This window comes from Heteronotia binoei, chromosome 2, assembly GCF_032191835.1.
Source record: "Heteronotia binoei isolate CCM8104 ecotype False Entrance Well chromosome 2, APGP_CSIRO_Hbin_v1, whole genome shotgun sequence".
Lineage (NCBI taxonomy): Eukaryota > Metazoa > Chordata > Lepidosauria > Squamata > Gekkonidae > Heteronotia > Heteronotia binoei.
Genome location: NC_083224.1, coordinates 203,391,861 through 203,414,111, shown reverse-complemented (window position 1 = coordinate 203,414,111; position 22,251 = coordinate 203,391,861). Strand labels below are relative to the sequence as shown.

General features: G+C 41.0%; 1 protein-coding gene across 2 annotated transcripts in view; it reads right to left on the bottom strand.

The window, feature by feature from the left end:
* The window catches only part of KDM4B (lysine demethylase 4B), a 211,953-nt gene that overhangs the window by 115,309 nt on the left and 74,393 nt on the right, over positions 1-22,251 (bottom strand). For both annotated transcript variants that reach the window (XM_060232874.1, XM_060232875.1), the window contains exons 6-7: positions 6,298-6,401; positions 1,381-1,518 (exon numbers count right to left, since the gene is read on the bottom strand). In XM_060232874.1, the coding sequence (XP_060088857.1) occupies positions 1,381-1,518; positions 6,298-6,401 (242 nt within the window). The remainder of the gene's footprint in view (positions 1-1,380; positions 1,519-6,297; positions 6,402-22,251) is intronic.

Below are 22,251 nucleotides of genomic sequence, written 5' to 3'. Positions count from 1 at the left end.
TCAAGATTTACTTCCATCGAATTGAGGGAGAATTTATTTTAGAACAAGCGTGGAGAGTTCAGATGTCAAAAATCTGTCAGCTTCTAACAGGCCCCTTGAGAAGCAGAGCTAAGAATCACCAGGGGTGGGGGGAGAGACAGATGAGAGAGACCCCACCCCACCCACCCCCATTCACCAGATACAGGCTTTGCTTCACAAAGGATGAGCTTGCTGAGATGGCTGGCTGCTGCGTTCAATTTATCTGCCCCTGCTCAGGCAGAGATGAAATGACAAATGGGGGAAAGGAATGGTTTGCTGTGCATGGCTGCAGGGCAAGGTGAGTCCTGAGCAGACGCAGGGCACACAGCATCCGTCTGGTAAAGACCAAGAAGATGCTGGAGAAAGAAGGAAATAAAAGTAATTCTGACGTGGTATTCTGGGAGTTCTCTGCCAGCTTTTGCAAAAGATTCAGAATGCCAAAAGGAGGCGCGCATGTTTACGTCTCCACAGAGTGCACTTCCACGGCACCATAAACAGCCGCTCGTGGTGATGAGCAAGCACCGGCAATTAATTTTGAAGCGAACAGGGACAGCAAGGTGGGCAGCTCAGAAGTGTTTGCTGGGTGGAAGACAACAGGCAGAACAGTGGCTTTGAGCGCTGCCAAGTACCTAGGCAGTGCGGCAGGGAGGTTGGAGGGGGAGAGGCTGCCAGGTTTTCAAACATGTCTCCAGTCTGTTGCGAGCAATCACAGCAACAGACACCCCCCCCCCCCAAGCAAAAACATTATGTTGGAGTTTACCCCTAGGGAACAGTCATTAGTGACTGCTGCAGCCCATTCTGTACTCAGGGTTAGAGGTCAAATAAACTGCATTTCCATTCCCCTGTGTTTCCACCCCATGCTTACCTGCGTTAGCTACAGTTAGCTACAGAAACACACACAGAAGTCAGCCTGTGCATCAACATATCCTTTGCGTAGTGCAAGACTGGTGGCTTGCAAATTGGGAAGACAGTTTTGGGAACACGCAATCCCTACTTCTCCTTCTTCCATGCAGCACACATTTCTTTTGGGAGGCTTAAACAGGATGTGGCAGTCTATCTCCTCCAGATGCAACCACAGTCAAGGAGCTTCAGAAGAATGTTGCTTATGAATTATCCATAGCACTGATGTGAAACTAGTACTAAACCAGGGTAAAGTCAAACAAAAGGAGTAGAGGATTCACACCCTGCAGGGAAAGCAGGTATGAGTTCCTGAGGCTGGCTCCAAATTCGCAAGCCACAGCATGCAGGGCATCAGCACAGCCCCTGGAACACACATCTCCAGCTTCCCTCTGCATCTACTCTACACTACTGGGTTACACTCCTGCTTTCCCCCAGTTAAGTGTCAAGATGCAGGGAGCTTACCTGAGTGGCCATCTTGCCATAGTCAATCCATCGTAGCGTGGCGAAGTTGGTGGACTCAGCACAGTTGAAACCATGGTTGAATCCAGCATGATAGCCATAAGGAAAGGTAATCATGAACTCGCCAGCTTCTTGGGTGATCTGAAAGAAGATATCATGAACATACTGTCAGGCAGGCAGGAAACAGAGCTCTGTCCCAGACAAACGCGGCTGAGTTACAAAATGGGTTGGATGACCCAGTGCCCAGGGTGCAATTTGCACAGAGGCACACCAGGAGGAATCCACGCACCCACACACATGCCTAAGGCGGCCCTGGATGACGTGCATGGCCCTGTGTGAACCACCAGTCCTTTCCGTATTAGGATGTTTCTTCACCAAGCTCCCATAAGCATAAACTGACAGCCAGGTTGTCCAAGAAAGAGCTGGCAAACTGGGGCCCGGCATCACTCCCCAGATGGGCAGCTTGACTTGGGATGGCCACTCTTGTCAGCCTCTGCCATTATGACATGACCCAGGAGCAAGCATCTCCACCTGTATTGCACATAGAAGGCAAAACTAGTCCTAGGAAATGCACCTTGTTTGGAAGTTACAGCTCCAAGATATATTGTCTGATTCCAAGTCAGTTTCAAGTGCCAGAATTTGGCAGAGGGACTTGAGAAGCCCCAAACTGACAAACAACATCTGATTGACAGAATTTCTAATGCAAGAGAAAAGAAATGGGTGTAGCAGCAGCCTGTGCATGCAGCCAAAGGACTAGCAGCTCTAGACCTCTGAACAGAGTATTGAGTACACAGGTGGCCAAAGTCCTGGAAATCTGCACTGCGTGAATCTGAGCGGTGAAAAGCTCCAAATTTATAGGCACATTTGCACTGAACAACCACATACCAAAGGAACACTGCATAATTTAATTGCCTGCAAAAACAAGCAGAATAGAAACTCCACTTTAAACTTCCCATGCATCTCTCCAAGGTGGTTTTTCTTCTCTCCTACATCACTCTCCCTTCACTTCAATTACACATCCAAGAGAGCTCAATCAGCAGAACCAGAGAAGGATTTGAGAGTGAAGTTAACATCCACCAAATGAGATTAAAAAGACATGATGCCAAGCACCAGTTTCATATCCCTCGTATCTGCAAATGTGATTGAGATTTACACACTGCCAAAAGGCAACACCCGATGCTTGCTGCTGCTGTTGCAAATGCTATGAGGCTGGAGGAAGTCTGAGGAAAGCTGGGCTGTATTCCTTTTCTTACATAACTGGGAGAGCCAAGGAGAACGACCCAAGGGACTGTGCGCTGGGCTGAGGAAGAGGGAGGGGAGGGGCCTGCTGGACTTTCCACACCTGTTGCCAGAATGGTTTGGCGATTCCCAATTAAGGCCCCTCTGTAAGTGATATTCCTGGGGCCACAGGTCAGAGTGGGGTTCTCAAGACAAGAGATGCCCCCGCTTGCCTCCAAGCTCCTTGGCGGTCTCCCATCCAAATGCAAACCAGGGCCAACCTTGCTTAGCTTATGAGATTGGACAAGATCAGACTAGCCATAGTGAGTTCCTGATCCCATTCTGATCACACTTTGGATCCTAGGAATGCTTGCAAAGGGCACCAGATAGGGCATTGCTCAGCCTCCATGTGGTCCATTTGACAGCTCTGCTGCGATAGGCTCTCTGATCTCCCTCCTGCCCCTGTACAGGTGAGAAAAGTTCAAACCTGGCCTCTGGTGTCCACCTCTATTTGAAATTGTTCATAAATCAAGGTGAAGCTGCAGCTGGTTGAATTAAGTAGACAGAGAGATTATCCTCCTGTCAGAAAATCTACATCCCTGTGTCTTCATCCCCAGTCCCACAGTGTACATTCTTCCTACATCACAGCTGTCAACATTATCCCACCAATAAATTAGAAAAGGAACTCCAGCTGATGGATAGGCTCAGGCAGAAAAGTAATAACTAGTGAGGAAAAGCCAGCACCGGCTGCCACTCACAGCGAAAGCCCTGAATTTACTGACTTCTGCAAGGCCTTCACAGAATAAATGGAGAAATCAATCGCAGATTACAGAAATACACATTTTTAATTATTAAAGAGCTCAGGTATCGATCTGATTTCTTTCGAGAAGTAAATACCATGACTGAGATTTATAAATGCCCAGGTATTTGCCTTGTTTGAAGCCTGCCATGAATGTTGATGAAGGGATTCCAGCCGGCCCTTTTTAAAGGAAGAGGCAAGAGCGGCCACAGAAGAGGAAGGCAGGAGCTGGCAAGAGAGCAGCCTCCTTTCCTGCATTTACCCCTAGACACCCTCAGGATGTCAGGACCCACCTCACCCTTGCCTTCAGAAGGGGAAGCCAGCCTTTTGACATTCACCAGGATAGGGCTGGGGAGAGCGCAGGAAGGCTTGCATCACTTACCTACACGCTGAAATCAGAAATGGCACCTTCCCTCCCATCCCAAAGACAGATCCTGATCAGAAGCAACCATGACTTGGCTCAGACCTCCCCACCAACAAGCTCACAATTGCAAACCATGTAAAATGCAAAGGTGTCAACTGCAAAAGTGCTCTGTGAAAGGAGCTCTCTTTACCCCTTGCCTTGGGAGAAGTCAGGATAGGCAGAAGAGAAGTGGAGAGAAGCCCACCCTTTCCACATCTCGCACCCCCCCACCACCAATCTTATCACCCTCCTTTCAAGGAGCTCAGGGCAGAGGCTAGGCATTTTATCAACACAGGTATCCTAAGACGCAGGTATGGGGAAGTGACCTGCCCACAGCTACCTAGTGATCTTCATGACTGAATGAGGATTTGAATCTAGGTCTCCTGCATCCCAATCCAATGCACTACATCACACTAGTTTATTACATAAGAAAACCAGAGGACAGCTGGCATTTCTCTCATGCACGATGACAAGGCTTCCAGAGGCAGGAAAAAACAATAGAGGGCCATATCAATAACCAAGAAAATGTGAGCAAAAAACCCAACAGTGTAAGAAAAGGGAAGACAGATGGCAGCTGCTCGGTAGCGGATGGATGGATGGATAAGATGACAGAAGCTAGATAATAGATGAATGCACACAAAGATATATATTTTTCCCAGATGCCCTGATGAAGCAGTCAGACATCAGGGCATCCGAACAGCATCATTGTCACCTGCACCTTGCTCGTCATACCTGGAGGGGCTGAGCCCAATGGGCTGGGTTAGCTGCAGAGAGTGGGCACTGTGGGGCTTGGATTTTGACAGGACTGTTCAACTGGGCCATGAGGAAAGGGACAAGTTATAAGAAGTTGCATACGTGGAGCACAGCATCTGAATATGAAAATGCCAGCCAGGCATGGCTACATCTTTGATGTATTAGAGCAGCACCTAGATGGAGCCAGTGATCTCACTTCGGATTCCATTCATCGCAGTCTTTCAAGAGGAAAAATGAAGCAGCCTCTGGAGCAGCAAATTGAACAAATCCACAGCCTTGACATGGTGCAGGAGCCAGGATGTTTTATTTCTAAGCAGACAGGAGTTCTCTCCTAAAGCAGCATGGCTTCCTTACCTGATTCCTTAGAGCAGCTGACTCTCCTGCTCTCCCTGCATCCCCCAAAAGCCTCCGGAGTTGCCAGTGAACAGGACTTAATTTAAGCTTGGAAAACATGAGCAGTGGACTGTTTGGGCCCATTACACTGCCCTAACACAAGGAACCTCATGTGATTTGCTCTCATGCTCAAAGAGTAAGGCGAGGTGTGCTGCAAAGCAACGGCTGAGGTTCCTGCCTAGGTTGCTCACTGTTCCGCCACCCATCTTGTATTCACTTGTCATCACCCCCACTGAGCTGACTCCAGACTTTGACTCAGAAGCCTCCAAGGGGGGGGGGGGGTGTAGCAGGAAATCTCTGCAGGGTAGATGCCCCTGGCTCAACTGCCCCAGAACTTGCTCCTGAAGAACCTGCAGCTGGAGCTCCTTCAGAAGGTGCCCCAGCTTGGCCCTGTCTGCAAAGCACAGGATGAATTCCTTACAGTTTAGCTCTCCCTGAAGCGGCAAACATATGGGCAGTCAGACTGCAGGGGTGGAGCAGGACTCACATAATTTGACATCCCTTTTTGATTAGAACGTTTCCTCCACAAAGAAAATCAAATCCTTACTCTAGCCTCCTCCCTGATACGATTCTTGCTCTCTATGTAGCAGAGTTCTGCCAAATTAACCCATCACCCATAGTCTGAAATGGTACAGCCCAGCCCACTTTACTGCCTCTGTGGGAACTAGGACACTACCTTGCCTTCTTACCCAACTGTCTGAGCCTATCCAGAGCTCCCCAGCTTCCTTGCTCTTCCTTCTACTTACCCACCAAAGGGCTGATAGAGGCTCTGAACTGTCTGTCTCTCTCGGTCAGGATGGCAAAGCCTGCATCATGGGTCAGCATGGCTGACCAGAGACACTTGGTCTGCCAACACCCACACAGGAATTGGAGATTGCTCCAGTGCACCTGGCAACATCATAACCTCCCAGGGAAAAGCACTATACAAGCTTTCAGCATTGCCAGCCCCAGTAGATGATGGAAGTCACACCAAAGCCACATTACTCCGGCCTCCAATAGGGTAGGCACCTGAGGGGCCAGCACACTTTGTGGTGAGAAGCCATGAATGGCATTATGCCCTGCCCCCTCCCCAAGCAAGAGCAACACGATAGAGTGGTATCCAGATGTGCAACTGCGTCATCATTAAAATAGTTTAACTGCCGCACCAAACTTACTTTTGGGGGGAAATGCATGGGTTGAGCTGACAAAGACTGAAGAATTAAATTGGAGCTACCTGCCCATTTGTTTCTATGGGTCCAACCGTCTCCAGAATTTAACATAAGAAAAGGCTGAAGGATTAAGTATGAGTTGCCTGCCCATTCATTTCCATGAGCCCAACCTTGTCCAGAAACTGAAGGCACCCTCTTGTACTTACCCGGTCAAAGGGGATTCCGTACTTCTTCAAGATTGAAGGTGAAATGAGGGTCATCTTATGACGGAGGAAGGCATCACAGCCTTGAGAGCTCCCAGGGAAAAACCCTGCAGGAAGAATTCAGGAGAAACAAACTGTTACCCCAAAATCTCTCTCAAGAGATTCCTTCACACAGCTCTGGGACTTAAGCAGAGGAGATGGTAAACAACAGTGTGCTTGTCATTTATCCAAAGGTCTCATTTCCTGTGTACAAAAGCTCTGAAAAGGGCCAAATGATAAATACAAAGATTTTCAAGGCTCACACCAGATGAAAATGCACCAAGTCCAGGTATATCAGCTAAAAATACTGAATGAGAGAAATTTGCTCAGTGATAGTGAGAGAAACATGTACACATGCTCAAGGTCAGTATTCCCCCCCCCCCCCCAGTTTAGCAAAACTAGACAAAGAACACTTAGAGGGCAAAGCTTAAACTGATTAAAGCAGGACTGGGGGAACAGCAGGGAACATGGGACATGTTAAAAGTTTCCCAGAGCAGCAAACACCTTGGTCTTAAATTCACACACATAATAATGTTGTTACCACTTCCAATTTAAAGAAGGAGGTTGAACACTTGAATGTTACCCCAGATAATAGATCCTTAGCGCATTCTGTGAAGGATGTCTCTTGCTACGTTTGATCAAGCTGCAGGTGTTCCCAACAGTAGTCATGGGCTTCCATCAATATCATCAACCTCCAGGGGGACTTCTGGGGTTGGAAAATGCCGAGCTGAACTGCTTCTCAGAAGGGGAGCAGGCTAGAACTTCTGTTTGGGGTAGTGGAAGGCAATCTAATGCCTACTGCCTACTTTTCTCAGTCAGAGATCAGTCCAAGATATGCACAGGAAACTCTGAGGGGATTTACCTTGGCTAAAAGGGAGTCCCGGGAGGGGGAGCTCCTTTGAGGGATCTCTGGAGACGAGTTGCATTTTCATCATCTGCAGAATTTTCCAGAGTCATTTATTTGACATAAGCTTGACAGGATCCTAATCTTCTTTGATACTGCTAAACATCTAAAGCTATACGACCAGTGTTGATCTGGATAACTACAGAAAAGGTACAGATTGCTATCTTTCATTTCGGGACTAATTAAAGTTAAACAAAATAAAATCAGAAGGTGGGAAATTAAAATCAAGAATGCTTGGAAGAAAAAGGGGAGAAGGGGCGAAATTTGGACTTTGTAAATTTAAAGGACTGTGCTAAAAAGTGGAAAGGAATTTATTGTTTTGTCTACTTGCGGTTTTGGAGAAAAAGCCCCGTCATCATAGACTTGCAGCTCCCACGGCCAACACAGGAAATACGTCAAGCATTGTGAGATCTCTCTACCAGCGAAAATGGCACTTGGTGGCAAGCAAAGCAGGAAGTATCGGATGGAAAAGGGAAATCATTGAAGCAGCCAGCCTACTCTAGGTCTATAATATCATAGAAAAACATCAGCGGCCATTGCTAGGAGGCTAAAAATTAAATGAAATTTTTAAAGTGTTCGGGACATTAAAAATTGGTGGAGCCGACAGAGGTGACGATTATAAGGTAAATACTATTGGACATTACTATTAATAACTATTTTAGAAGCCTCTAGAGGAAAAAGGAAAAAAAATTTAAAGTGAGAAAGAAATTCGTGACCGCCATTTTGGAAAAAATAAAAACTTTAAAAATTAATATCTGAGCCCAGGAGGATCAGAGGACAGCGAAATTAGGCTTCTTGAAAAGAGCAAGCCTCACTCGTTTAAATCTGATAGTTGAAATTTAATTTGGTGAGGTCAAAATTTTCAGTGTTTTTACATGTCAGGTCATAAGCAAACCCGTGCAAGGACTGCTTCACTGGAGAAAATGCAGGACCAATTAGATGCAATGGAAGCCAGGATAATGAAAGGGATGAAGGAGATAACTGCTTCCAAAAAAGAAATTAGAAAAGATATTGGAGAGCTAATAAAAAAGATATAGAGGATCTCAGAAATGAGACAGTGGTGACATCAAAAAAAGAACAAGAGGTGGAAGGGAGAGTGAAAGTACATAATTCCACCCTGTTAAAAATACAAGAAAAAGTGGCAATTCATGACTGCAAATTGATGGAGACCCAGATACATCTGAGAGGAGTACCTGAGGATGAAGAAACTGATTTGAAAGAATATATAATAAAAATAATTGCTGAATTTTTGGAGGAAGATCCTGAAGGGACTAGAAACATGTATGACTATATGTATAGAGTGAACTCACTATATGCCAAATAAGATAATCTACCAAGAGATGTGGTTATAAGATATATGACAAAAGAAATGGTGGGAAAAATCATGAATAAAAACTTTGAAAAGACATTGATAGTGGGAGGCAACAGAGTAAGAATTATGAAGGAGTTGCCAAGACAAGTGATAAATCACAGAAGAGCATATAAGAAATTGACAGAAAAATTACGGAACAATGAAATGAGGTACAGATGGATAATACCTGAAGGTTTGAGCTTTGAGCTACAAGGAAAAAGGATTACAATCACAAGCACACAGGAACTGCATGGATTTTATGAAGAACATAAAGAATTTGCACCATGATGGATTACAAATTATTATCTTGGAATGTAAATGGACTAAATTCACCACAAAAATGAAAGGCAAGTTTCACTGGATTAAAAAGCAAAATTGTAATATAGTTTGTTTACAAGTACATATCAAACAAAAGGATTACACATTTTTATGGAATAAACAATTGGGACTAGAATTTCATTCATTGGCTGAACAGAAGAAAAGGGGAATGATTTTTTAAATTAAACAAGAATTGGACCCGAAACTAGTGTTTAAAGATAAAGATGGAAGATTTGTAGCGGTAGAAATAATATTAAATGCAAAAATAACATTGTTACTGGGACTGTATGCACCAAATGGAGCAAAGGATGCTTTTTTAAAAAGACATTATAAAACAATTTGATGAAGTGACATATGATCAAGTTTTGATAATGGGGGACTTTAATGGAACAATTAAGAACACACTGGATAGGTCTGGGGGGGAAATAATAAGGAAGGAAAATTGCCATCTTTTTTTGAATTGGTCAAACAAGAAAATTTGGAGGATATATGGAGGAAATTTAATCCTGAAGTGCAGGACTATACCTTTTTTTCAGCAAGACATAAAACTTTTTCCAGAATTGACATGTTATCGGGTACTAAAGATTTAGGCCTTATAACGAAGAAAACAGAGATCTTACCTAAAATAGGGGCTGATCATAACCCAATAATGTGGATTACAAAATTGTCTAAAAAGTCGAGAAGATGGAGATTGAATGAAGATTTACTACAGGATAAAAAAATAGTGACATCTCTAGAAAATGAAACTAAAGCTTTCTTCCAAATAAACGATAAAGAAGATATAGAATTTCAGACGGTGCGGGATGCTTATAAAGCAGTAATGAGAGGAATATTGATTACATTGAATAATAAAGACAATAGGCCAAAAGAAAAACAGATGCTGGACATTCAAAATGAAATAAAGAAAAAAGGGGAACTGAGAAAAAGGTCAGGGAAAAAGAAAATTATGAGGGAGATTATAATATTACAAACACAAATGAGACATTTGTTAAATAAAGAACTGGAATGGAATCTGAAAAGGTTGCAGCAGAAATCTTTCGAGGGAGCAAATAAACCTGGAAAATATTTGGCCTGGCAATTGAAAAAAAGAAAGTAAAATTATTAATAAAACTGTGGTGGAGGGAAGAGAGGTGGTAGATCAAGAAAGAATAAAAAGAGAATTCTTTTAAGTATTATGCCACATTATTATAGGGTGTTAAAATAAAGGAAAAAAAGATGGAAGAGTATTTACAAAAGATTAAAATAGCACCCTTAACAAAAAATATGGGAAAAGTCTTGCATGATCCAATTGAAAAAATAGAAATTAAAGCAGCAATTAATGCAATGGAAAATGGAAAAGCACCTGGGCCAGCTAAATTTTTTAAAACCTTCAAAGAGGAGTTAATTCTGAAACTTCAGAAATTATCAAAGATTTCAGGTTTTCACGGCTGGTAACATCATTAGGGTTTGTCGAATCTTTCGGGCTCAAGTGCCGTGTTCTACTGCAGAAAGTTTTTCTTCCAGACGTTTTGTTCTCTGCAGCTGAGAACGAAACGTCTGGAAGAAAAACTTTTTCCAGTAGAACACGGCACTTGAGCCCGAAAGATTCGACAAACCCTACTTCAGAAATTGATGAACATGATAAGAATAAAAGGGAAAATACCAAATACATGGAAGGAAGCTGTTATTTCGTTGATTCCAAAGGAAGATAGAGATGTCACGAATGTAAAAAATTATAGACCAATCTCACTATTAAATAATGACTACAAAATATATACAAGAATCTTGGCAGAATGGCTTAAACAATATTTGATAAATTTTATAAAGGAAGATCAAGAGGGGTTTCTCCCCAAAAGGCAAATAAGAGACAATATTGGAACTGTTGTAAATATTGTAGAATATTATGAAAGACATCCAGAAAAGGAAGTAGCATTATTCTTTGCGGATGCAGAGAAAGCATTTGATAATTTAAATTGGGACATTATGTTTGCAGTAATGGAGAAAATGGAGTTGGGAGAAAACTTTATAAGGATGATAAAAGCAATATATACTGAATAACGTGCAAGGTTATGTATAAATGCAGATCTTACAGAAGACATGATAATTAGCAAAGGTACAAGACAAGGCTGTCCGCTTTCCACAGTGTTGTTTATAATGACTCTTGAAATCTTACTGATGCAAATCCAAGAAGATAAAGAAATAGAAGGATTAAAAGTAAAAGGATTTACTTACAAATATGGAGCATTTGCAGATGATATAATGTTTTTAAATGAAAATCCCATACAAGTCACACCTTTGTTGTTAGCTAAAATACAAGAATATGGGGAATTGGCGGGACTGTGTATTAATAAAGGAAAATCAAAACTTCTATGTAAAAATATGCAAGTAAGCAAACAAAAGAAACTGCAGAAGATAACGGGATGTGAAGTTACCTCTAAGGTAAAATATCTGGGTGTGGAGATAACAATGAAGAATATTGACTTGTTTAAAAATAATTATGAGAAGCTATGGCGTAAAATGGATGAAGATATGATAAAATGGAATAAACTTAATTTGTCATTGCTTGGCAGAATAGCTGCAATTAAGATGAATATTTTGCCAAGAATAATGTATTTGTTTCAAACTATTCCGATTGTGAAAGACAGTAAACAATTTAATAAATGGCAAAGGAAAATTTCAGAGTTTGTGTGGGCGGGGAAGAAACCAAGGATCAAAATGAAAATCTTAATAGATGCAAAAGAGAGAGGAGGATTCCAATTACCAGATTTAAAATTATATCATGAAGCAGTTTGTCTAGTGTGGATAAAAGAATGGGTGACACTGTTAAACAAAAAACTTTTAGCGTTGGAAGGTCATGGAAATAAATTTGGCTGGCGCGCTTATATGTACTATGGGGGAAAAAAGATGGTTTTTTCTCTCACCATTATATAAGAAATAATTTGCTAAATACTTGGATGAAATATAAGAAGTACGGGGATGAGAGAAAACTGTTATAGATAGTGCCAGCAGAAGTAATAAAAATAACAGCTGAGACGGGTGAAGAAAAGTGGTTGTCATACAATCAACTATTAAAAATACAAAGTGGCAAAATAGAACTGAAAACTGCTGAAGAATTGAATAATAAATATGATTGGTTCCAAATGCAACAAATAAAGAGCTTGGTGGGAAATGATATTAAAACTGAAGGAATAAGAAGATAGCAAACAGAAATGGAAAAAGTTCTGCTTGGAGACAATGAAAAATTAATTTCAAAATTATATAAATTACTTTTGAAATGGTCTACGGAAGATGAAGTAGTGAAATCTCAAATGATTAAGTGGGCAATTAATGTAAATAAAGAAATACAGATGGAAACTTGGGAATATTTGTGGAAGAATTCGATAAAGCTTTCGACGTGTCATAGTATTAAAGAGAAGTGTTTTAAAATTATGTGCAGATGGTATATGACTCCTAAAAAGTTGGCAAAGATGAGCAATAAGATGCCAGATAGACGTTGGAAATGTAAAAACATGAAGGTTCTTTCTACCATATGTGGTGGACTTGTGAAAGAGCAAAAAAGTATTGGCAGATGCTTCAACAAGAAATTTCAAGGATCTTGGGATACGAATTTAAGAAAGTTGCAGAGACTTTTCTGTTAGGATTACAAATGGAAAAATTTCCAAAAGAAGATAGAACTATAATCTGGTACTTTCTTTCAGCTGCTAGGACACTGTATGCGCAGTTGTGGAAGCAAGAAAAAATACCAGAGAAATGGGATTGGATTGTAAAAGTTATGACATGGAGTGAAATGGACAAATTAACAAGAATTTTAAGAGACTATGACTTAGAAGTTTTTAAGATGGAGTGGAAAAAGTTTAGAAGATATGTAGAAAAAGAGTGGAAAATAAAAGGACATTGGACAATTTTTGATAATGATTAAGTCTTAGAAGGAAGAAGAATATTAATCTTTGTTTTTATTAGTTAAGGGTACCTTTAAATGTTAGTATTTTAAGTAAATAGCACCAGCAAGGGTCAAGTAACGGGGGAGAGGGGTGGTTAGAAAGTAATATACGGGATAGATAAAAAGAAGTTATTAACGATGCAAGAAATAGATATTGTTACCATATGTTACTAAATAAAATTGTTTTAAACAGAATATCATTAACCTCCAGGGAAAAGGTACTAAAAACGTATCTAGTTTGTTGTGGTTAAAGCACATATGTACTATTGCAGAATCTTTGTTTCCATTTGATATCTAGTATAACTTAAATGCTATCTACTTTAAAAGGATATGAAATTCTATATGCCTAGAAATAAAACCAAGAGCTTCTATATGAGTCCAACACATGGCTTACCAGGAACACTACATAAGACAAGCAGATTCATTAATGAAGACGCTGGTTTTTAGTCTTGGCCTCTCATATTTAGGGGCTTTCAGAGTCATCTCTTAATGCCTCACTATTCCCATTGATCAGGTTCATGTTCTTGGCTAATTATCCAATAGACTTTAAACATTTCAAAATTGTCTTACTCATATATATCCATGAATGCTTTGTGCATGCTTTATCAACATGCTTCTTGCTACTTTTTGGCTTCCCAATGAATAGCAAAGTGGTGAGGACTGATTTCACATCCATGCGGCCACCAACCAATACTTCTGAACTCTACCTTCCCTCCTGTCCTTGACCGGACCTCTCTGTCTTTCAGACATTCCCTGCATTTGGGCCCAATGTGCAGTGCAACATTTCTTGTATCTTTCTGACAGGACTATCTCTAAGCTACCCTCAGGCTATTCTAATCTGAGGCCCTGCTACTCTTTGTTCTGTCTGCATAAGTCTTTGCCGAAATCAGGTCAGCTCTGGTTCTCCTCTGTCAGTCAAAACCAGAAATGCTCCCTAATATCTTTACTAAGATCTGTTACAGTATAAAGCTTAAATATCAGCAAGGAGACTAGGGTAACATTCTTCTTCCTGTTATGCTAACTTCCTCTGTGCTGAAAAACGTTTCAAAATTATTATTTAATCACCCAGCTCCCCACCTGCACTGCAGTCTGAAATGGTACACCCCAAGAGCAGATCTGCAGCCACGCCTACTCCTTGTATTCAGAATCTGCCTTCCAGACCCAACCAACCGAAAAATGAAGGACTGAAACAGAGAGCGGAAAGACACACCTTAAACAAGGTACACCTATGCTTGTATGTGCACCTAAAGGGAAATTATGCTTTCTCTAGTAAAACTACAGACTCGCACAAAAAAAGGCTTTTTCATCTTCCCTGACCCATGCTGGTATAGGAAAAACTTTATGTGTGAACTGATCTCAACAGACAGCAATTTAAACTGCACTCTTCAATTGTTCTCTTCAGAAAATTACTTATTTTTACTTGGTAAATCTGTTGTAGCAATTGCAGTCCAACAGACCAAAATGGCTTTTGCTTACATGATAAGGCACCCATTTTGTAACTATTCACATGAGCAGCAGTTTTTCTGTACAATAGAAAAAAAATAGTGCTCCTGAAGTAACACATGGCGTTTACAATGAAGGACACCCCCAAAAGTATGTCTGGTTTATCTCATAATGTATATGGTTGCACTCCAAGCCGTTCTGTAGAGAAATGTATGCAGAATACAAAATCTGATACAATTTTAGCGGGACTTAGATGCCTTCAAACCTCCTCAGTGCCTTTTCGCTTAAAACAAACAACATGGCTAAATCTGATGCTTGTTTTGCACAAAAGTACACCCAAAAATATAGGGATTTCTCCTATAATACATATGCATTTTCTTTCTTTTTGTTTTAAAAAGCACACTTGATCAAACAGATTTTTCCCCAATTGTTTTTAATCAACACTCCAGTCTATTTTTTTAAATTATTATTCTATCTATACCCCATACAGATTATGGATGAAGGCTACTTAAGTTCTATTCATTCAAAAGCAAGTCCTATTTATTCTTTGCATTTGGTCAAGTAAATGCTAGGGGTGTGCACTCAGTATAAACTGAGCCCAAAAAATACCTGATAAATACCTTATTGGCATTTATATACCTTATTGGTATTTATCGAGTATTTTTCTCAGCCTGTTACCAAATGGGCTACTGATTCAGCTATCTGAAAATGGCTGCCCCCCAAAATCCTGAAAACATTCAGGATTTTTCAAGACTTGATAGGCACAGTTAAAGGCATTTAAAGGGCTCTCAGTCCCTTTAAATGCCTTTGGAGTGAACTCTCTGATCCTGGGCTGGCTCTTCAGGACAGCTGCAGAGAGGAGCCAGTCCACGACTGGAGGAGGTGCAGGGAGCTGATAGCTCCTCAACACCTCAGCTGGGGCGGGCTTCTCTTTGCAGTTCAGTTTAAACCAAGCTGCAAACAAGAGCCAGCCCAGGATCGGCCGGGGCAGTGCGGAGCTCTCAGCTCCCCCTGCCCCAGCCAATCCTGTCATTTGGTTCCTTCTTGGGTCCAGTGGATTAAAAAAAAAATGGGAATCCTGAATATTTACCGTATCCGAACTATCCGACATACTGATGTAGGGATTCAGGAAAATCAGGAATTATCAATATTTGGGGGTTCAATATACCCAAACCTGAAAAATTCTGCTTTTTTTGCATAGCCCTAACACCGTATTTCAGATGTTTGCATGTTTCAACTGCAATAAGCCAAGAAAGTGCAATGAATAAATTTATCCATAATATATTATCCCATGCAGCACGTTACTAAATTCTTCTGATCTTCCTATTTTCACTACACCCAAGGTTACCCTTTTCTGGATTAGTATCCTCATTTTCTTTAGCAAGAGTCAAAGAAGAATGTTCTCAGGCAACTGGGGGGAGGTCCTCTTCCACAGACTAGCCAAGAATAAATACCCTTTACGGAGCCCTTCACATGCCTCAAAAATCCAGTGTAGTATGTCCCCTGAGTTCAGTGATGCATCAAAGAGAAGCTGTTAGCTCTCTGAAAGACCATATCAGGCCTATCTTCTCAAGTCCTCTTCAAACACCACTAGATTTCTATAATAACTGGCAAGAGTTGGCACAGAGGCTTGGAATCTAACCCTGAAGTCCTCAGGGATTATTCCGCAGACAACTATGTGGGCAAATGGAGCATAAAAAGGTCACTTTGATATGAAAACCTCCAAAGTGGAGGAAGAGTCCAAACTGTGGGGCTTTTTTTTTTTTGGCACAGAGTGTCAAAGACAGTTTGTAATCCCAAAGATGTGTGTGTGTGTGTGTGTGTTTATGTTTAACCACTATGTAGGAGATGCACAGTTCCCACATCTGAAGTAGGAACAGTATTTTCTGCTTGGGTAGATGACCAATGACATTTCCCCACCCACACTGGCATTTCCCTTCTCAAAGTGCCAGTGACATCATCCAAAGAATACTGCACATCTTGATGTTTCCATAATGTGGGGGAACTTTAATCTTCTTAGATGAGAACAGTTAACATCCTTTGATACTGCTCTACGACCAGGTAGAATCTCTTCTCCTTTTGTGCAAACTGCCAACTCCAACTTTAGCATCTTGCAATGACTACAATGCCTACTACATTCCTTACACAGCACACCCCCTTGCCATTTAGAAGTCACAGCTCTCAAAAACAACACTACAGCTAAATGTGGCAATAATTTAAGAGTTGCACACAGCAGTATGCCTGGTGTGGATTAAGGAATGGACATTATTAAACAGAAAGTTACTAGCATTAGAAGGTCATGGAAATCTTTCTGGATGGCATGCTTACATGTACTATGGGAAAAATAAGATGGACGGCTTCTTCTCACATCACTATATCAGAAGTAATCTGTTAAATACCTGGTCAAAAGATAAAAGATATGGTGATGAGAGGAAACCGTTTTGGATTGTACCAACAGAAGTAATAAAATTGTATTCAGATATCAAAGAAGAGAAGTGGTTATCATAGAAACAACTTCTAAAAATTCAAGGAGGAAAGGTGGAATTAAAATCGGCTGAAGAAATACAAAATAAATATAATTGGTATCAATTGCAACAAATAAAGTGTTTGCTTGAACAGGACATCAAGAATTATGGAATAAGACAAGAACAAACAGAACTGGAGAGAATGCTGTTTAGTGAAAATGAAAAGCTAATTTCAAAGACATATAAACTATTATTGAAATGGTCTACGGAAGATGAAGTAGTTAAATCACAAATGATAAAATGGGTGATAAATATAAATAAGGAAATACAGATGGAGTCATGGGAATACTTATGGAAGAACTCTATGAAAATATCTACATGTTACAACATTAAAGAAAATTGCTTTAAAATCTTATACAGGTAGTACATGACACCTAAGAAACTGGCAAAAATGAACAATAAGTTATCAGATAGATGTTGGAAATGTAAACACCATGAAGGATCTTTCTACCATATGTGGTGGACTTGCGAAAAGGCGAAACAATTTTGGCAAATTATTCAGCAAGAGATTTTGAAAGTTTTGGGGATATAATATTAAAAAGACACCAGACATCTTTTTGTTGGGATTACAAATGGAAATTTCAAAAACAAGACAGAACGATAATCTGGTATATGCTTTCAACTGCACGGACATTATATGTGCAAATGTGAAACAAGACAAAATACCAGAAATGTGGAAATGGACTTTGAAAGTTATGCATTGAAGTGAAATGGACAAACTTACAAGAATCTTAAAAGAACAAGAAGTTTAAAAATGAATGGGGAAAGTTTCAAAAGTATATTGAAAAACAATGGAACGTTAAAGGACATTTGGTGATCTTTGACAATGATTGATTTTTAAAGAAACTATATATGGATTAGTTAAAAAATGGGATTACTGGATTATACTTTTTCATTTCTTTGTGAATGAATAAGGAGGACTATTATGAAGATGGACTACAATGATAGCTTTGGTATTTCTTTTTGTTTTTTTATGAAGAAAGATTCTTTAATAGATAGAGTTTATTACCTTATAACAAATTAAATAAAATAGTAATAGGGAGCTGTTTGTTAAGGGGGTTGGCACTGCCGGGGGTCACCAAAAGGGGGGTGGGGTGGTGAAAATGTTATATATGTGTATTAACTTTTAATAACAAATGATAATATGCTACTACAATATATATAATAAATTGTTTTAAACAAAAAAAAAGAGTTGCACACAGTACAGCTGTCGATAAAGACATCAATTCTGTTTTGTCTTCTTCAACATCATGATGGGCAATGGCAGCCCATCATAATGTTTGTGGTCATCCCAATCAGAAGATCCTTTCTCGTTCCACTCTCCCATTTGCAACTTCATATACCACAAGACAAAAGGAGGGGAGCTTTGCAGTGCAGACCTGTTGGCTTTACACCAATCCTCTTCTCTCCCCTTCCTTCTTGCTTGATAATGAGTTTAGGGGAAATATCAAGACTTGTTGTGCTTACTGCATTGTGATATTTGGGTTGGTCCTAATAAAAACATATTGCCCCCTACTGTTGTCACAAGACAAGGACTCACTCCCAGTAAATCAGGACATCTGGAGTATCATCAGGAAAGCAGCACAGAATGCAGGATACATCCCTTGAGCTCATGACCTCCTCTTCAGTGAATGCTTCTCTCACAGCCGCGTCTACCTGTTGTGAGGCTTGAGACACCACATGCCTCTACTGAAGACATTCACAGTGAGCAAAGGCTTCAACCTTTTAATGGTGGCTTGCAATGATTGATTTTTAACAAGGGCTTTTTATTACATAACCTGAAGATTTTATATCAGGTGGCTTTTATTATTTTTATATGAGGTCGTGCTGTCCTTGCAACTGGTTTATTCCGATGATTTTAATGCCATTTTATACTGTTCTATAAAGTTTTTTTGAAAAACATAAAGCTATCCTAGAAATTTCATTTGTAAATAAACCTCTCCAATTTCTGTCATCCCCGACCAGGATGGCCCTGGCTAACCTGATGTCGTCAGATCTCTGGAGCTAAGCAAGGTCCTGGCCCCAGTTAGGTCTTGGCTGGGAGAACACGAAGGAAGCCCAAGGTTGCTATGCAGAAGCAGGCAATGGCAAACCACCTTTGAACATCCTGCCTGGAAAACCCCATGAGGAGTCACCATAAGCTGGTTGTAACATGACAACAAAACAACAACTGGGAATGCTTATTAAATTTGCAGGTGGTACTAAATTGGGAGGGGTAGCAAATACAGTAGAAGATGGAAACGATACAGGATGATCTTGACAGGCTGGAAAACTGGGCTAAAACCAATAAAATTAATCTTAACAGGGGTAAGGTAGAGAAAACTAAAGGCATTGTTATGGGATGAGGGAGAGACTTGTCTTGGTAGTAGTAAGTGCAAAAAAGATCTAGGGGTCTTAATGAACCATACACTGAACATGAGTCAGCAGTGTGATGAAGCATCTAAAAAGGCAAATGTGATTTTGGGCTGCATCAACAGAAGTAAAGTGTCCAAATCAAGCAAAGTGATGGTATTGCTTTACTCTGTTCTAGTTAGACCTCACCTAGAGTACTGTGATCTGTTTTGGACACCTCAATTTAAGAATGATATAGACAAGCTGAAAGGTGCCCAGAGTAGGGCAACAAAGATGGTGAGGGATCTGGAAACCAAGTCCTAGGCGACTGAAGGAGCTGAGTATGTTTAGCCTGGAGAGGAGATGGCTGAGAGGCAATATGATCACCAAGTACTTGAAGGGTTGTCATACAGAGAACAGTGCAGAGTTGTTTTCTGTAATCCCAGAAGGTCAAACCAGAACCAGTGGGTTGAAATTAAAAGTCATTTTCGGCTGAACATTAGGAAGGACTTCCTGACAGTGGTTCCTCCATGAAAGAGCCTTCCTTGGGAGATGGTGGACTCTTTCTAAACAGAGGCTATATGGACATCTGATAGAAATGCTCTGTGAACCTATGGGGAGGTATTTGTGAATTTCCTGCATTGTGCAGGGGGTTGGACTAGATGTGCCTGGAGGTCCCTTCCAACACTCTGATTCTATGATTCTGTCATCAACATGTTCTTGTTATAGCCATCAGTAGAGCATTCCCATTATTCAAAGGATTTTGTTTTGTATAAAAACACAAACAGCTTCCTATGCAAAGGAATTCAGCCAGATTGCTTTCTCAGCTCACTTTTGTTAATCCAATCAACAGAGCATGTGATGTGAACCACCTTGGATTTGTTGCCAGGTTATGGATTCTGGTGCATATCTCTCCATCCTTAAAAAGCGTCCATAGTAATATCAATCCATGTCTCTATGTTCTTGAAATATTTTCTTTCTCATGGGATTTATTTCTGTTCTTGTACACATGCTTTTTTGCAGTTTCAGAGCATGCCAAGACCCATTTTAAAACTTCTGGGCTTGGTGATGAGTATGACCACATGGCCTGACAATAAACTTGAATAGTTTGCTAGCAAGCACAGAAGCAAGGTTTGGGAACTCACTAGAAGCATGAGTCTAAGTCTGAAGACAGACATGTTTGGCAAAGGATCACATTTCCACATGGTTGAAAAGTGAGAGAGATAAAGACAGAGACAAGGACCCAGTCATCTATCTTCTGCCACAGCAACTGAAGTTTTTAATTCTTCCATGAACAGACCTCCCATTAAGAGACGAACCTGCAAGCATTTCTGAAGAGAAGCTCTCAGAGCCATGACTTTTTATTGTGGGAAAAGATTCTGTGCACTTTAGAGAGGTCAAGAAATACTGTAGGAGATCAGCTGAAATATACGATTCAATTGACTACCAACCTGAGGCTGAAAGCTCATTTGGTCTTTGCTCACCTCAAAGTAGGCAGCAGAAAGTGTTCTCATTGTGCACCCAGCAGCTCTCTCCTACAACCTGTCAGAACAAAGGGCCTTCTGGTGGAAAGAGGCCAATGGGAGGAAGCCAGGCTTCATATTTTATGGGTTAAAACTGCCACACAAATCAACACGGGTTCAGCCATGGACTTGGAAACAGAAGGCAACTGGAGGATGTCTGACTTCTCCTATTACAATGGGAAGAGTCTCTATTTTATCTACTGACTACTCCCCTGGAATTAAACTTCAACCATATACCTTGTAAGGTAGACCAAAGGTACTTGCATACATTGGTTGGAAAACAGGAAATCATTTATGGGCTCCTGTTCCAGCACCGTCAACAGAATTGCATGGAACCAGGCTTGGAAAACCCCTAGGCTTAAACAATGTGATGCTGGCACCCCCCAAAATGGAGTCCCCCTGCCCTTCCAGCACAAAGCTGACTTCAGTATGTTGATGAAAAGTCTGAATTGTTTTTTCAGCACTGAACTGATCTCCCCTGATCAGGGCCTTTGACCCTCCAGGAGTTCATATCAGACCATGTTTCTACCAGACGTACCACAGACTCAACAGTGTCAGGGAGAGACAGCAGGGGGAGTGGAGGAGGAAGAGGAGCGAGCAAAATATAATTCTAAGATTTGAACAACAAAACACTAATTGATGCTGCATAATAGTGGAGGTTTTTAAAAGTGCAAGGAATCACTGGCTTCTGGCAACTTTTCCCCCTCCATACTAAAAGCATTTCAATTAGAATTATGAGCGCCTGCCACCCAGTTCATCGTCCCTCTCTGCAGTTCCTCTTTTTAATGCACAGTTTAAGTGGCTCTCATTAAAGCGACTAATAAAGGAGCACATTTTAAGTGATTAGCACCAATAACGTGGCAACACATTAATGGTCCCTCCATGGGCTCTGCAACTCTCCCAGCGAGCCCAGCTATTCATTTTCCATATTAATTGCAAGCTCCTGCCACCATTCAGAACATCTCTGGATAGATGATGCAGGGGGGGCTGCGGGGGGGGGGAGGCTGTTTACTGCTTCTGCACACAAACAGACCCCTGCCTTAAATCACAAACACTGAGGGGAAGGAGAGAAAAAATTTCAAAAGTCAAAATATAGAAAGGAGGTTAGATGATAAGCAATTTGTTCACATGTTAATCTAACCTCATAGATCAGTCTACAAAATTGACTAGGACACAATAAGTTTTACTATTCACCAATTCAAGTTATTTGTGACAAAGACACATATTTTATTTGGGGGGTGGGGCGGGGTTGCATTCAATTAACAAACTAAAGTCTACATGGAAGCTAATTCTTCCTTGCTATAAGCAAGTAGATATCAACAAGCCTGCAATGATCTGTGGCATTGGTTGCTATAGGCCGGGGGTGGCCAAACTGTGGCTCAGGAACCACATGTGGCTCTTTCACACATATTGTGTGGCTCTCAAAGCCCCTACCGCCCCATCAGCCTGCTTGGAGAATGCATTTAAAATTAAAGTTGCTTTCTTTCCACCTCTTCCTCCCACATCTATATTCCTTCCTTTCCTCAAACATCTGACATTCATGTCTTGTTCTCTGACATTCATGTCTTGGTTCTCAAACATGTGATGTGGCTCTTAGTTAAGCA